Consider the following 17,012-nt stretch of genomic DNA (forward strand, 5'->3'; position numbering starts at 1 on the left):
ATATGGCACGTCCTTGATTGTATGGTGTAGAAAACCATTTAAGTATGACACGTGTCAAACCTCTACCAGAATGTGATACTATGTAGCTAGGTTAAGGGGTCGTAAACAATAGACACTACACTGCGCATTGTCCTTTCACTATCGTGTTCTTTAGTGACGTATACCACATGCTATGCTTAAGCTAAATGCTCAAAGAAATCATTATTTTACCAAGATTTACCGCTCTATATCAAAATGTTTTGTTCAGTAGGTAAGATAAAGAAGGTAAGAGCAAGCATGAAGGCTCTGTCTGAGCTAGCATCTAAGAAAAGTAAGGAAAAGTCATCGAGGACTCTGATACCTTCATCAGAGAGAAACATGCTACAAGAACATACAACACCAACAAGCTCTAGAACTTGAAGTGAAAGAGAAACTCTAACACCCAGTAAGTGTTACATCAAACTCATATACACATAGTAAAATCATGATTTTCATTCAATAGTTTTGTACAAATAAACATGTCTTCTATCAAATTAGTTAGTTTTTGGTAGTCGTGTCTTTGCTGACATGACGTACATGTACGTGCCCCTGTCCACATACACATATCTGTAAATTGCTGTTGTTGGCATTCATTTCACTTAGAATAACATGATAAATATGTCTTTAATTTTTCACGAATGTTATTCAATGTTTGCTATTGCTATCAGACAATAGTTTAAATAATATTGATATCGACAGACGTCATTGACAAACAAATTTACCACTAGACAAAAACTTGACTCGATTGGTATATTGCTACCACGTAGTAGTACGCACAACTTCAGAGCAACTCGCTGTACCCGAAGGCCGGCCCGATCGGGGGAGGGGTACATGTGGAAGCACATGTCATGTGACTGTTTGTGATTGTTTTTGGTAAATACAGATGGATTTTGTAAGTAGGACAAGTTTAAATTCATCATCAAAAAGCTTTACGCCATTCATACTTTCAAGGGGTGTGGATAAAAATCATTGAAAAATCTGGAACACATGAAATCCCATACTTGTACATGTAAGTACAGTGAGGTCACCAGAAGTACCGTACTTAGACTGACTCTCGCACTTTTGACTCGCAATTATGAAGTTAGTTTGCAGTCAATTTACCTAATACTGTCAAAAAACTGAGTAATGTGTCCCACATGATGAAATATTTTGCCATCCATCAAATAATGTTTGCGTTTTCAAATTTGTGTTACGATCAACCTAAATATGAATCATTTAATGTGTAAACGTGTAACCTTTGGGCTACTAATTGTGCAACGTGACATTTTGTACTAAAAGATGATAACACGGTAGTATATTCGTTGTTTTCATATCCAATGACAGTTTCATTTGCAAATTGTTTTAAAGTGGTGTTTTGAAATGCCATCAAATTATTATTAGTATTTGAAGTTTCGAAGGACTTTACATATAGAATTAGGCATGGATGAATTCTCATTTCCCTCGTAGATGGCGTATCAAAGCCCATAGCTACACAGAAAACTCTCCAATGTTGGAATATTTTATCCGTGTGTAGTGCCTGTAATTATGAATGGACTTATTTTTGCGTGTGAAAAATTGTTTCTAGTGACTGCTTTGAGGTTTTTATGAAGTTTTTATATACATATTCAACTGACGCCCTAGCCTTTACCGCCACCTTAAGAGACATTTTGTATAAAGAACGTTTTTCAAGGTTGTGGTATGGAGCATTTTGAATCACCTTTAAACTGAGTCTCTAAATGTACATGCATAACACTTTTTGATTGATGCACTAAATATTGAGTTTTACACTGCACGTAACTACAAATATGGCTGTCATCCAGTCAACTGCATACGCCACAAACAAATTGATGTGCATATGACCATATGGTGTCACCTTTGTGCCAGGTTTGATTGAAAGTGGATATTACATTGTACATGTCAGAGATAGATGTAAAGACACATAGATAGACAGATAAAAGCCTAATATACGATTCCTCCCATCAGAAACTAAAGTTAACTGACGATTTTATCATTTCAGGACCATTAGCTTGCAACAGTTCAAAAGAATAAATGTAAGAATCAATTATGATGATGAAAAGAAATAGAAGGTAGACAGGAATGATTGTTACCTCCAAGGTCAAATTATAAATGGTAACAATGCCAGCCAAATTAATTTTGGTTCTTAATAGCATTTTAAATACATACATTGACAAGCCTTCTACATACAGACCCATAGCATTTTAAATACTTATGTTGGCAAGTCTTCTACATACAGATATACATGTAGTATTTTAAATACTTACGTTGACAAGCCTTCTACATACGGACCCAAAATAGGATGTTCACGTACTCTAAGCTGCAATGGAAGTACAATACATTGCTAAGCTAGTTTTTCCAAATTATGTTCTTTGTATAAAGTTTTCAAACAATTTTCAAAATAGTGAGATTAAGCACTTCTTACAGAACAAGACAACAAGGAGAAACAATGTCTCATTTTCGTCTCATTCTCATAATGTTAAAAGTAATTAATCGACACTTCTTAGACTTGCAATTTTGATAACTAGTTCCTTCTCTTCTTCCATATTAACATACTAGTATATTGATATTGACAGGAATTGACAGGCCCACAACCAGTAATTAACATATATTAATATTGACAGGAATTGACAGGCCCACAACCAGTAATTGACATATATTAATATTGACAGGAATTGACAGGCCCACAACCAGTAATTGACATATATTAATATTGACAGGAATTGACAGGCCCACAACCAGTAATTAACATATATTAATATTGACAGCAATTGACAGGCCCACAACCAGTAATTAACATATATTAATATTGACAGTAATTGACATATATTAATATTGACAGGAATTGACAGGCCCACAACCAGTAATTGACATATATTAATATTCACAGGAATTGACAGGCCCACAACCAGTAATTAACATATATTAATATTGACAGCAATTGACAGGCCCACAACCAGTAATTAACATATATTAATATTGACAGCATTTGACAGGCCCACAACCAGTAATTAACATATATTAATATTGACAGCAATTGACAGGCCCACAACCAGTAATTAACATATATCAATATTGACAGGAATTGACAGGCCCACAACCAGTAATTAACATATATTAATATTGACAGCAATTGACAGGCGCACAACCAGTAATTGACATATATTAATATTGACAGCAATTGACAGGCCCACAACCAGTAATTAACATATATCAATATTGACAGCAATTGACAGGCCCAAAACCAGTAATTAACATATATCAATATTGACAGCAATTGACAGGCCCACAACCAGTAATTAACATATATTAATATTGACAGCAATTGACAGGCCCACAACCAGTAATTAACATATATTAATATCAATATAGCGCCAATGGCATCGTAGCACAACTGTACAGTTTTTTTGTTTGTGTTTATCTGGTTGCCTATCCAGCTCTGCAGTTACCTTTACCATTATCACATGCAATCATTTGGCTGTTTGTTAGAGGCTGTTGTTAAAGTCTTGTTGCTAGGCATCTTTGCATTCACCTTTTGGTTGTTTATCCATTCACCTAATGAGCTCTGCTATTACCTTGGTGATGTCTCAGATTACTAAAAGAACAGATAAGCAGCATGGCTTTTCCCTTGGTGTCATGGTGTCACTTATTTACTTTAACAATAATCTTTAATCCTAATTAGGAGTTCATTGTTTACATTTGTATGTGCAAAGTCACAATGTTACGTTTAATCATGTAAACTACCGCGTTGTTTGGTCCCAAGATACGTCCAAACCGGATGTTTACAGTCTGTCAGACATCTCAAAATGTGTTCTTCTTTGTGTGTGTACTAATAGTGTGCATTTGCACCGTAGTTGTATCAAGTTACCAAACCCATTTGTTGACATGGATTTTGATGGTGAAATATAGATTTTGATGACTTTGAATGGAATGAATTTTAGGAACTGACCTTTATGACTCCAAGAACAAGGACAACAATTATTATCAAAATATGATAAAAAATGCAAGACCGAATAAGCAGTGAAGAAAAAAATAGCACCAGTTGCATAGTGGCGCAACTGTACAGTTTTTTTCTTTATTTTGCCTATCCACCTGTACCATATATGCCATCATATGGCTGTTGCAATGGGTGTGGTCTTGTTGCTAGGTATATACAATGTATGCATATATGTATATATTTTGAATGTTCTATCAATTCCTGTTATCTTTGCAATATTCACCACCATTTGGCTGTTGCAATGGGCATGGTTTTGTTTCCAGTTATATTTGCATACATTTTTTTAATGTTTACATGTATTTGCTTGTCTATTAATCTGTTACTTTTACCATGTAAATGCACACCATCATTTGGCTGTTGCCAGAGCCAGTTTTGTAAAAATGTTTTTAACAACAACTTCAGATACAGAATAACACCTCCAAAAACATTCCCAAGTTTCAGCCCAATTCATCATGTAGTTTTTATACCTAATTTCCATATTGTTGGTGGTGTGATCATGTTGTAAATACACATTCTCCATATAATTAATAGGCATGCCCATCAAATTTCATCCTGATCTGCTCAGTAGTTTTGATTGAAAGATTTTTCAGCAAAACAAGTCATTGAGAATGACATAGTCTCCGCTATAATTGGGTTTTAAGGAAATATCACTACTCTGATCACGCAACAACATTTGTGAACCTAAAACAAACAGACTTAGATATGTTGTGTGTGCTTGTTGGACATGGAATATGCCTCCAACAATAAAGGATTGGTTGGGTATGGGGGATCATATCACGATGAAAATGGAGTCTGAGTTATGGCTTTGGACATGGAAAATTCACAAACAAAATGGCTGCCAGGCAGCCATATTGGATCGTATCACGACGAAAATGGATATGCACATGTATGTCATAGAACACTGTAATAATACCAACTTTGAATGAGATCTGTTCAAGCATGTCTGAGTTATGGTTTTGGACATGAAAATTCACAAACAAAATGGCTGCTAGGCGGCCTTATTGGATCGTATCATGACAACAATGAATATGCAGATGTATGTCATAGAACACTGTCCTAATACCAACTCTGAATGATATCTGTTAAAGCATGTCTGAGTTATGGCTCTAGACAGGGAAAATTCGCAAACAAAATGGTTGCTAGGCGGCCATATTGGATCGTATCATAAAACAAATTGATGTGCATATGTATGCCATAGTATGTTGCCCCTGTACCAAGTTTGAAAAAAATCGGTCCAGGCATCTCCAAGAAACAGCTGCGGACGGACGGACAGACGCACGGATGCACGGAACCCAATCCATAAGTCCCCGTTCCAGACTTCGTCCGCGGGGACTAATGACACATGTTTAGCCCTAATTTGCATATTACTGTTGGAATTATCATGTCATGAACAATTCTTGATCTCCGCACCCCTAAAAACATTTCTACCAAATTTCAGACCAATCTACTCTGTAGTTTTTTAATTTAAGTTTTTTGACGAAAAAGGAAATTTTTTGACCCAAATCACACACCTGTGATGTGACCATTTTGCTTTGAACAATTTTCCAATTGGACACCAAAAGTAATGTCCCCACCAAATACCAAGGCAATCGGTTTGGCAGTTTTTGAGTTTGTCATCCACACACATACAGACAGACAGACAGACAGACAGACACCAAACCATGCCTATGCACTACTGAACCTTATTAGTTCAGTTGTGCTGAAAAAAAAAAATCATGATTTTCAAGACCAATGTACATGTACATTTCAAAATCAACTATTTTCAAATTACAAAATTACTTACGGTAGCTTTCTTCTTTCCTTTGTCTTTTGAAGATGCCAACAGATCATGTATTTTTTCATTGTAAATTTCAAAGTAACTAATCTCAGTATTGAAAATTACCTGTGAATGATAAAAGAAAGATGTGTATTATGTACATGTCATGTATACATACATGTAGTCTGTAAAGTACGCCATGAAGGGGCCCCCTCAAACATTTGCCAACCCCTCCCACCCATCCATTATTTTGTCCGAGGCACACTTTGACAATAATATGGCTATTTGACCTTGACCTTGAAGATGGAGGTCAAGGTCAAAAATCAATGTGCCATTACACAGCTCATGATTGGTAACATGGGTGAAGACACTTTAATGATGTCTCTAGCTGTTAAACTTCAAGAGTTATCGGCCAAAATGTGAATATTTATGACAAATATGGCCACCATTTTGCTGTTATTGTTGGGGTTGTGAAACGAAGTGATGTGTATATGCAGACTATAGCATCTGACATTTGTACAAGGTTTGGTTGAAATCAATCCATGCATATCAGAGATATACATACACACTTTGACAATGATATGGCTATTTGACCTTGAAGATGTAGGTCACGGTCAAAAGTCAATGTGCCATTAAAAAGCTCATGATTGATAACATGAGTGAAGAACATTGAATGAGGTCTCTATCTGTTAAACTTCAAGAGTTATTGGGCAAAGTGTGATTATTTACGACAAATGTGGCCACCATTTCGCTGTTGTCGCGAGGGTTGTAAAACCAAGTGATGTGAAGGACAGATGAACAGAGCCTAACGTAGTAGCCACCATTTGGCTTTGCACTTTGGGGGCTAATTATGCAAGCCACTCCCACCAGTACAGACTACAATGCACACACACCTTTCATTATAAAGTGCAGCCATTCTACATTACATTTTAATTACAAAACTTAGCTAAATATGCAACTGAGCAATTAATTGACACAAGACTTTGAAATGTCTTTCTGTACTGCCGTACCTTTGTGTAATCAATATCTTTAGCAAGTTCAATTGAATTCGGCACAGTCCTGGCTATATATACCTTATTGCAAAAGTTCACTGAATGGTCGCGGCCACTTTTTTAATGATACGTCCCCTGAGATGGGTTCCTGCCAAAATTAGCATTAATTATGCCCATTTAAACTCATGAAAGAAACTGTCCACAGCTTGTTAAAAGTCTTTAATTCCAAAACCACTGAGCAGATTGGCCTGACATTTGATGATGATGCATCTGGGGTGTATAGATGAACAAATATCTAATAACACTTTGTAATGTGAAATGCATATTGTCTAAAACTACAGAACAAAATCCAGTAAAATATGTCTCACTTATGACCTTATCATAATCTGTAAATCAGAAATGTAAGAACTTTGCCGTAATGTACCAACCATGTGATTGTGACTTAAACTACTTTCATTTAATTTTCAATTTCCAGTGTGATACTTACATCATCTTCAGCAGCAGTTTCAATTTTTGAAAATAATTCTTCACTGAATCTGGGTACAATACCAGGGTTATCGCTCTGACCCATGATACTGAAATATACAATGTAAGCAACCTTTTTAGCTGGTAGTCACTTTGACTACCACTTTTTAAAACTGGTAGTCGACAGGGTAATCATTATTTTTTTCCCCCACATTTAATAATTTATGCATAAGAAAACATTAAGTAATAAGTGTTCTGATAACACGAATGAAATTAGTGACATTCATATTATGCAAACACTTGACCTGTCCTAAAATACTAGTATCCTACTTGTATCATAGTATCCGATAGTAAGTAAATATCATATAAAGTATAAAGTATTACATCATCCGATAGTAAGTAAATATCATATCAAGTATAAAGTATTACATCATCCGATAGTAAGTAAATATCATATCAAGTATAAAGTATTACATCATCCGATAGTAAGTAAATATCATATCAAGTATAAAGTATTACATCATCCGATAGTAAGTAAATATCATATCAAGTATAAAGTATTACATCATCCGATAGTAAGTAAATATCATATCCAGTATAAAGTATTACATCATCCGATAGTAAGTAAATATCATATCAAGTATAAAGTATTACATCATCCGATAGTAAGTAAATATCATATCAAGTATAAAGTATTACATCATCCGATAGTAAGTAAATATCATATCAAGTATAAAGTATTACATCATCCGATAGTAAGTAAATATCATATCAAGTATAAAGTATTACATCATCCGATAGTAAGTAAATATCATATCAAGTATAAAGTATTACATCATCCGATAGTAAGTAAATATCATATCAAGTATAAAGTATTACATCATCCGATAGTAAGTAAATATCATATCAAGTATAAAGTATTACATCATCCGATAGTAAGTAAATATCATATCAAGTATAAAGTATTACATCATCCGATAGTAAGTAAATATCATATCAAGTATAAAGTATTACATCATCCGATAGTAAGTAAATATCATATCAAGTATAAAGTATTACATCATCCGATAGTAAGTAAATATCATATCCAGTATAAAGTATTACATCATCGGATTAATTCAAGTATTAGATCACAGGCTTAATTCAAGTATTAGATCAGCAGCTTAATTCAAGTATTAGGCTGCTTTCACAAAAACTTGTTGGGGGGGGGGGGGGGGATTTGAAAATATATGGATAGTGTGTGTGTGGGGGGGGGGGGGGGGTACCTGAAAAAATGTTATGGGTTGTAGGGGGGTACCTGAAAATAAATTGACATCATGACTTTCCAAACATGGGAAAGTAAGCTTTTAAAATGTTGGTATTCTTTTTCCAACAACAACAACAACAACAACAACAGCAGCTACAAACAACAGTTGCTCACAAGTTAGTTAAATGAAAAACAAAAACAGTCAAAGTTTAATTTTCTTTTAATAAACTGTTAATGTAATGATAAATTGAAATGGGTGAATTGAGTGGTACAGATTGTTTTTGTCTGAAAATACCAGTGTCTTTCATATACACTACTATCTACTGAAATTTGGTTCACCTTAATGTGTGAAATTACCTTTACACTGTACTGAAAATATTCTTTGTGACATGACTGTGTTTTGGTTTGTGGTTATCACAATGATATGTAACTTTTTCATGTAAATTCTTACTAGTATTAAATGACAGACAAATATGACAGACAACATTTTACATTTGCAGCTCTTGGAAGTTAAAAAAAAAAAAAGAGTTGGAAAAGGTTCATCTCAGCCTGCCATCAAAATGTAAAAGATGCACCTGCACTAAAACATACTTGACAAGTATCAAAAACTTCTGTGCAAGGTATTTTTTCATCCTATAGATATGACTATAATTTTCAACATAAACTTTTAATAACACATTCTAAATATTTCCTAAAATTAGCATATTGGCAACATCTGCTACATGTGAAACAGAAGACAATATCTCACAAGCTGAGTTAACAGAGAAAAGTAAAATAAGTTTTTTGCACATACTTTTCAACTTTGCATGAATATACTATTACTTGTAAATATAAAGATAAATAAATAAACTTTGACATAACTCTCAATATAAAGTTACCCTAAAGATATATGGCAGGAATGAGGTAGTGAACTGAAACAATATGAGCAAATACTCCAATATAGTCTCAATAAACATTTTCATAAAGTAGTGTTTGCACAAACTGTGGAATTTTTTTGGAATGCTTAAAACATATCTCTGTAAAACATATCTGAATATATAAATATTTGAAGCAGCACATAATAACAATAATAATAATAATAATAATAATAATAATAATAATAATAATAATAATAATAATAATAATAATAATACACAAACATACTCATTTAAAAAATTAACAAATAAATTATCTTTTCATGTCAATATTGCACTAGGCATTGTCAGTCATAAATCATCATCATCCAAATCGTCGTCTTCTTTTTTTTTTCAGTGTTATTTAGACCAATTTGATTTCTTTTAGCACACATTTAGGAGACTGAACTGGAACAATACAGTATAAAACTCTCTTTAGATAACATGTGCATCACAATATTTGCAAATACAACTAAAATGACATTCAACTGTAACACTACTAGTATAATGTACTAATACAATATTGAACAGAAAACAAAGACTCGGTTGGTCTGCTGATCATTTTACAAGAGTTTTTCAAAGTGTAATTCATTTACAACTATATGTTGTTTTTTGGAAAGGCAATGCACTGGTTAACATAACCTTTTGTTTTAACTGGTATTTATATATATACACACAATGTACAAATTGATTATATATATAATGGACAAAGTTGGTATTAAGTGTATTATGTACACTTTTGTACTTGGTATGGAATGTTAACGCACAGGAAGAGTACTCCCAAAAAAATTTATTCGGGTGGGGGGTACTTGAAAATTTATTTGGGGGGGGGGGGGGGGGGGGTTAATTCAAATATTTGGGGCTTTGGCAGGGGGGTACTTGAAAAATTTTGGAATATGGCAGGGGGTACTTGAAAAAAAATTAGGGTTTTACAAAAAATCCCCCCCCCCCCCAAACAAGTTTTTGTGAAAGCAGCCTTAGATCATTGGATTAATTCAAGTATTAAATCGCCGGCTTAATTCAAGTATTAGATCACTGGCTTAATTCAAGTATTAGATCACCGGCTTAATTCAAGTATTAGATCGCCAGCTTAATTCAAGTATTAGATTGCCGGCTTAATTCAAGTGTTACATCGCCAGATTAATTCAAGTATTAGATCATCAAATAAATTCAAGTATTAGATCGCCAGATTAATTCAAGTATTAGATCATCAAATAAATTCAAGTATTAGATCGCCAGATTAATTCAAGTATTAGATCATCAAATAAATTCAAGTATTAGATCGCCAGATTATTTCAAGACAGAACACATGATGTATATGAAATAAACTACCTGTATGATTTGCCAGACCCAGTTTGTCCATATGCAAACAGACATGTGTTATATCCCTGGAAAGCACTGGAAAGCAATGGTCTAGCAAGTTTCTCATACACCATCTCCTGTCCTGCAAAGTGGATATCATTCTTCTTGAAAGACCAGAAACAATGATCATAAAAGAATGAATTGCTAGCACCAGTCTCTGATGTGACCACTGTTTTGTTTTCATCCATTAATACAGCTAACTTAGTATCACCACGATCAATCTCCCTACAGGTACAACAATGGGTAATGGAGTCAGTTCAACAAAGTTACAGGATAGTTTAAAACAAGTCTTCTCACAGACATAATAATACAACTGCATATACTTAAAAAAGTAGTACTATCAAACTAATTCAGTGTTCTCCCCAGATTGTTTTAATTGCAGGGTGGCTTATATGCATACATGTACATAGGCAATACATGTGCATACATACATGTATGCAATTAACAGATCTATATCTCGCTATTTTTTAACATGATTGCACTAGTTGGTTATCATAGTTTTGGTAGGTTGGACCATACTTACTTTAAATGGCAAACTTGATGAAGTGAATAACCACTGTGCCATGCCACAGTGCTATAATACCAAACAGTACAAACAAACTGGGCAGATAGAAATTGTGGTCGAGCATGTAGCACAACTGTACAGTTTTTTAAAATGTTCACCCATATGCTGAGCCATGCTAGGTATACATGTAGGTGTTCATTTGCTGAATGATTATCCAGTTGCCTATCCAACCCTGTTGTTATCTTTACAATGTGCGATCATTTGACTGTTGTTATGTGCGTGGTCATGTTAATAGACATATTTGCAGACATTTATTGAATGTTTGTTCACTTGTCTATGAATCCCTGATGTTATTTTTATTAATCCCTGCTGATATCTTTGCAATATATGTGATCATTTGGCTGTTGCTATTGGTGTGGTCTTGTTGCTAGGCACATTTACATACATTTTTGACTGTTTATTCACTTGTCAAAGAATCCCTGTTGTTATCTTTGTGAAATACACCACTGTTTGGTTGTTGCTATGGGTGTGGTCATGGTTGCTAGGGTATTTGCATACATTTTTGAATGTTTACTCACTTGCCTACCAGATGTTATTTGACCAAAATATACTGCCATTTGGTAGTTGCTAGGGTCAATTGTGTTAAAATATTTTGAAGAAAATCTGCATAATAACACTTCTAGAAACATCTCACCAAGTTTCAGTCTCATTGACCAAGTACTTTTATATGTTTTTGACCAAAAATGAACATTTTTACACCTAATTTGCATATCACTTATGAAATAATTATATGCATAATATTTCTTCATCTATACATAGAAAGTGTAAAAATATCGGTAAAGATGTTTGTCACGCCAGACAATTGACGAAACACTGTTGGTAAGATTAGTCGATAGAATGTAGCTTTGTTAATGAGATTTTTGTTGAGCCAGACGACGTTTTGTTTCAGGGTTTATGATTTCCGTTGTAATAACACATCGTGACATGATAGCAAGGGCAATATCATGATTTATTGCCCGCATGAGGGATGGTAGTCATGACTGGAATATTTATGATGCCCAAGCTAAAAGCTTCATCAATATCATAATTTTACAGTCATGACCACTAGCCCAAGGGTCGGCTATTAATTGTGATATTGCCTAGGTACCAATCATGTGTTATTTATTTCATTATAGCAAACATAAACTGTCAAAATTGGGTTGTCAAAATGAGCCGTGTTACCACTGAAAAAATAATACCATTTCAGAAATGTTGATGCAATCAAGCAGTTGAAAAAGATTTGAAACATTGATAAGCTTAAAGCAATAGCCTTATACATTTTTTACTGTTCGTTTGTCCATGGAAGTATAACCCACGTTATACTTCCATGGTTTGTCATAGCTGCCAATTATTCTGCATGCTATTACTTGCCATAGCTTAACATGGGGGTTGTACTTGTGGAAGTGAACGGTCACTTGTTATGCATAGAGTGTACACAAAGACCTTCGATTTGACGTCATAAGGAGGAATTTAATGGTACCTAAAATGGGTATCTGCGACTTGGATGTTCGACTCATACAAACTCAAAAATGACATCTGCGACATGGTCGTACGACCAGTCGTGCTACCTGTCTGCGCTTGGTCGCACAACGTCACTGCGACCGTCGTTCTTCCTGTATGTAGTATACGCTAGTGCTACCACCCAAGATATTTCTCGTGGCTGAACATTTTTCAACAAATAATCACACCGAACTCCTTAAATGCTTCCATTCTACCTTAAAACACCAAATGAAAACCGATTATTTCGTTTCTTGTGCAGTGCACAAACAATAAAAAAATTCACCGTAGCGCGTAGTGGCAGCCATTGTGGGGGGGGGGGGGGGGGGGGGGATGCATGTAGTGTGTCATATGTGTATAATGTACAGCTATGCCAGAAGCAAATCTTACAACCAAAATGTATTCATTGCAGTTGAGAATCAATCAGGCCAAACTGAAAACATGATGACAAGTTTCAAGAGCTCTTGAGATGATCGATGACGGGGTTCAAGATTTGTCGGCATGCGTACCCGTTCATGTCCAACCTCATTTACCGGTACGTCATAATGTACTAGTAATTATCACTTCCATTAGCGATACGCGTCCGAGGTCTGTCTCTGACAACGGCATATTTATTTAGATTGTTTGTGATTAAAGCTACATTTTTTTTTTTTAAACTTGGCCTTGTCCTGGACATTATGTGCATAGTGTACTAGTAGTGATTTTTTAAAGGCCCCAATCTATAGTTACGATGAACTTGTCACTGTGATACGGAGAAGGTCCCGTTCTCCGGGCCCGTTCTAGACACTTCCAATCAGAGTCAATAGCCCCATCTACACGGCACTAAAAATCCTACCTGAGGTAGGATTCAGGATAGTTTGAAGCCCGTGTAGACGCAAATGCGTCCTGAAACCGTCCTGACTTAGGACACCTTTGAGAGGTTTCCTGAAACCGTCCTGACTTCGTCCTATGTACTGTCAGGACAGAAGGCGCGACATCTACGCTGTAACATTCCTACGTGTAGACAGAAATCTATCCTACCTCAGGTAGGACTTGGGACTGCCTGAGGTAGGACGACCTATGTGTAGATGGGGCTAATACTAACGCACCTCTTGATATCGGTTATTCCATTGTGAGTGTGTGGTACGTGTTAAACTGGTATCGCAAAATCATCCATGCTCTACCATGTAGCCTTGATCTTACAATTATTTTGAGATAGATAGAGTAGAACATCCCTGAACATACCCTTTATCTGTTTCTTTTTTCCACCTTAGTCAAGTTGTAACATTATGAAAAAGCACCAATGAACCCCATCGAGAAATGGTGTGTGTATTGCCCTGTCAACTTATCTAACTGTCATCAGTAAATGTAAACACAGGAAGCTGTTTCTGGGCCATGTGTTCTAAATATAAACTGCTATACAGAGTGTTGAAAGTAGTTTAGCAATATGCCTAGTAAGCAAAGTAGTAATCTACTGCCAGGTTTGAACTGCAGCGTTTACCATGAAGTCTCTGCTGACGCACTTTGATTTTGATAGTTTGATAAAATATTTCTTCATCCTAAAATCAAAACTTCGTTGACACCATGCAAACGTCAAACTCTTTGTCGGAGATACATTTGATAGTCGTCTTCAAACGTTCAATTCAATGGTTGCACTTGTTATTATATATTGACGTCGCGGCCATTGCTTTACTTGCGTCATCTGAAGTGTTGCTAGTAGAATTAACTGTCGCTATCTCTAAATTCCCAGCTTTTATACCGTAAGGAGCAATTACAAATACGTCACAGTACAGGTCGCAGTGACGTTCTGCGACCGAGCGCAGACAGGTAGTATGAGTGGTCGTACGACCGTGTCGCAGATATCATTTTTGAGTTTGTACGAGTCGCACATCCAAGTCGCAGATACCCTTGATAGACACGATTAAATAAATGTCATAAGGTAACCTCACAGCGCGTGACAGGGCAACATAAAACTATACTGGGCAACATCACTTTTTTAAAGAATATCACATGTTCCCGTTGTAGCCAATGACAGCATCTGTGGCATCAGTGAACTTGAAGTGTGATAATATATTCTATTGACATGAATTAATGTAAAAAATACTATTAGGAATAAAATCATCATTTCATGATTAGGAATAAAATCATGATCGTGAATAACATGTCCCTCACCGAGAACCGATGTGTAAACAACAACAACCCAACCCCCACCCGCACCGCCACCTTTGTACCGGTAATTACTGAAGAAGGCTAACTTACTTGAAAACCGAGTGTTTCTTTCATGTGGTTCACCACCACAGAGAGTCGATTACTGACTACTTTCATCATGGACGTATAAACAAAACACCCAATGTGTTTATAACTCCTTTATCTCCTGAGTATCAGGTGTTTTCATTAGGCAAGTTGTCCAAAATAATTAACACAGAATGAGTAGTAGGTAACGTTCTCTCTTGTCAAAATAGTTTATGGATATTTACCTTTGATTGAAAGGCCTAACTCTGACAGCTACCGTAACACTAGTGCTATCTTCATCTGTAAACATGTTCACTCCTCCTGGCCCACGACTGCTCCGATGCTTCATGTGTGTTTTCTGCGGGGTGTCCATTACCACATGGTTGTAGCATTCTGGTGTCTTGAAACTTACTGTCTCTGGAGTTCGCGTTCCCAATTCTCCGTGTTTTATCCTTCCAGTTAAAGGAGTTATAAACCCTTCCTTCGGGGTAGAAGGGTTGTGCTTTATCCCTTGTGGAGAAACAACAGCCTTGACATCTGAATCGCCGGACACTACATGTATTTGGTTCAACAGTGTTGTACTAATTGTAGTTGAAGTTGTACCGCAACGCGTCGGGGTCCGTGAGCTTGGTTGCTGATTGTCTACTTTGCCATCAGTTGGTAATGGTATCTGGGGTAGTGATCGCTTGCGTGTCGATAGCTTTAAGTTATTTGTGGCCATGTCGAAAAATTGATGACCGTTTAAAAAGTATGTTCTTTTTGGGGCAAGGTCCGTGGATCGGAGAAGTAGTCCAGATCATCAGCTGGTGCAGACCCCGATTACTTGACAATGACACCTGTGCAAACTTTGTGTGAAAAATACTCTATCAAGATCATACAGTGTAAGTTCGCATTGCATCTCAATGGCTTCAACAGTTGACTGTTATGGACTGATGTTCTGATTGTGCTTTGAAAAATACATAGTTCCGATAAAAACGATATACTGTACACAGTACCTCCGATGGCAAATCAAATTTTCGAACTTCGCAGTCCTTATTCCTGATTGGCTTATAAACAACATGTGATCGTCACCTGAGTATCATGTCTGCGATGTCAAAGGTTGGGGGTAGGTCCAACTCGGCCCATTGCCAACTCGGCCCAGGTGATTACTAACTCGGCCTATTCAGTGATACCAACTCGGCCCACTGTGTCATACATTAATTTGTCATCATAGAAATGATATTCTGAACAAGCGGATACAGAAAACAAGCCAACGTCCATCCAGCCTCGGCCTACTGCATTCATGCACTTTTTAAGGTACACAGGGACGAATCACATCAACTATTGAAATGTGTGCATCAAACAGACCAAAACAACGTCGTTCCAGCATAATGGTGATGATGCACAGTCGCTTGTAAACTGTTATTCCTTTCCTAAATGGTTTTATTCTTGTCTATGACGGTCCTAATACAGAACAATGACGTTATTATAGGGATTGGCGATATTCTTATAAAATCGGTAGCGATGTCATAATAACGTAATTGTTCTGTATTAGGGGTCCGTGGATCGGATCGGAGAAGTAGTCCAGATCATCAGCTGGTGCAGACCCCGATTACTTGACAATGACACCTGTGCAAACTTTGTGTGAAAAATACTCTATCAAGATCATACAGTGTAAGTTCGCATTGCATCTCAATGGCTTCAACAGTTGACTGTTATGGACTGATGTTCTGATTGTGCTTTGAAAAATACATAGTTCCGATAAAAACGATATACTGTACACAGTACCTCCGATGGCAAATCAAATTTTCGAACTTCGCAGTCCTTATTCCTGATTGGCCATTCGATATCCTGGGGGGGGGGGCTTGGAAGATTGGTGGCGAGTCATTATTTTTTTTCCCACCTGCTTGCCTGAGAATTATTTTTTTTTCTCCTTCGCCTATGCTGGCAACTTTTTTTTTCTTTGCTTCTTTGAGATATCCGGATATTTTTTTTACGTCAACGTTGAACACCTACATTTGTTGCCACAATTTTCTGTTTGGTTTTCACACAGGGTAA

At 36.1% G+C, this 17,012-nt stretch overlaps 1 protein-coding gene across 1 annotated transcript in view; it reads right to left on the minus strand.

Annotated features, from left to right (window-relative positions):
• The window catches only part of LOC144440766 (kinesin-like protein KIF14), a 152,694-nt gene extending 136,836 nt beyond the window's left edge, over positions 1–15,858 (minus strand). The window contains 5 exon segments of the mRNA XM_078130145.1: positions 2,280–2,332; positions 5,793–5,891; positions 7,245–7,332; positions 10,694–10,948; positions 15,221–15,858. Coding sequence (XP_077986271.1) covers positions 2,280–2,332; positions 5,793–5,891; positions 7,245–7,332; positions 10,694–10,948; positions 15,221–15,696 — 971 coding nt within the window. The 5' untranslated portion in view covers positions 15,697–15,858.
• Positions 15,859–17,012: the final 1,154 nt, after the last annotated feature.

Source organism: Glandiceps talaboti, chromosome 10 (assembly GCF_964340395.1).
Source record: "Glandiceps talaboti chromosome 10, keGlaTala1.1, whole genome shotgun sequence".
Classification (NCBI taxonomy): Eukaryota; Metazoa; Hemichordata; class Enteropneusta; family Spengelidae; genus Glandiceps; species Glandiceps talaboti.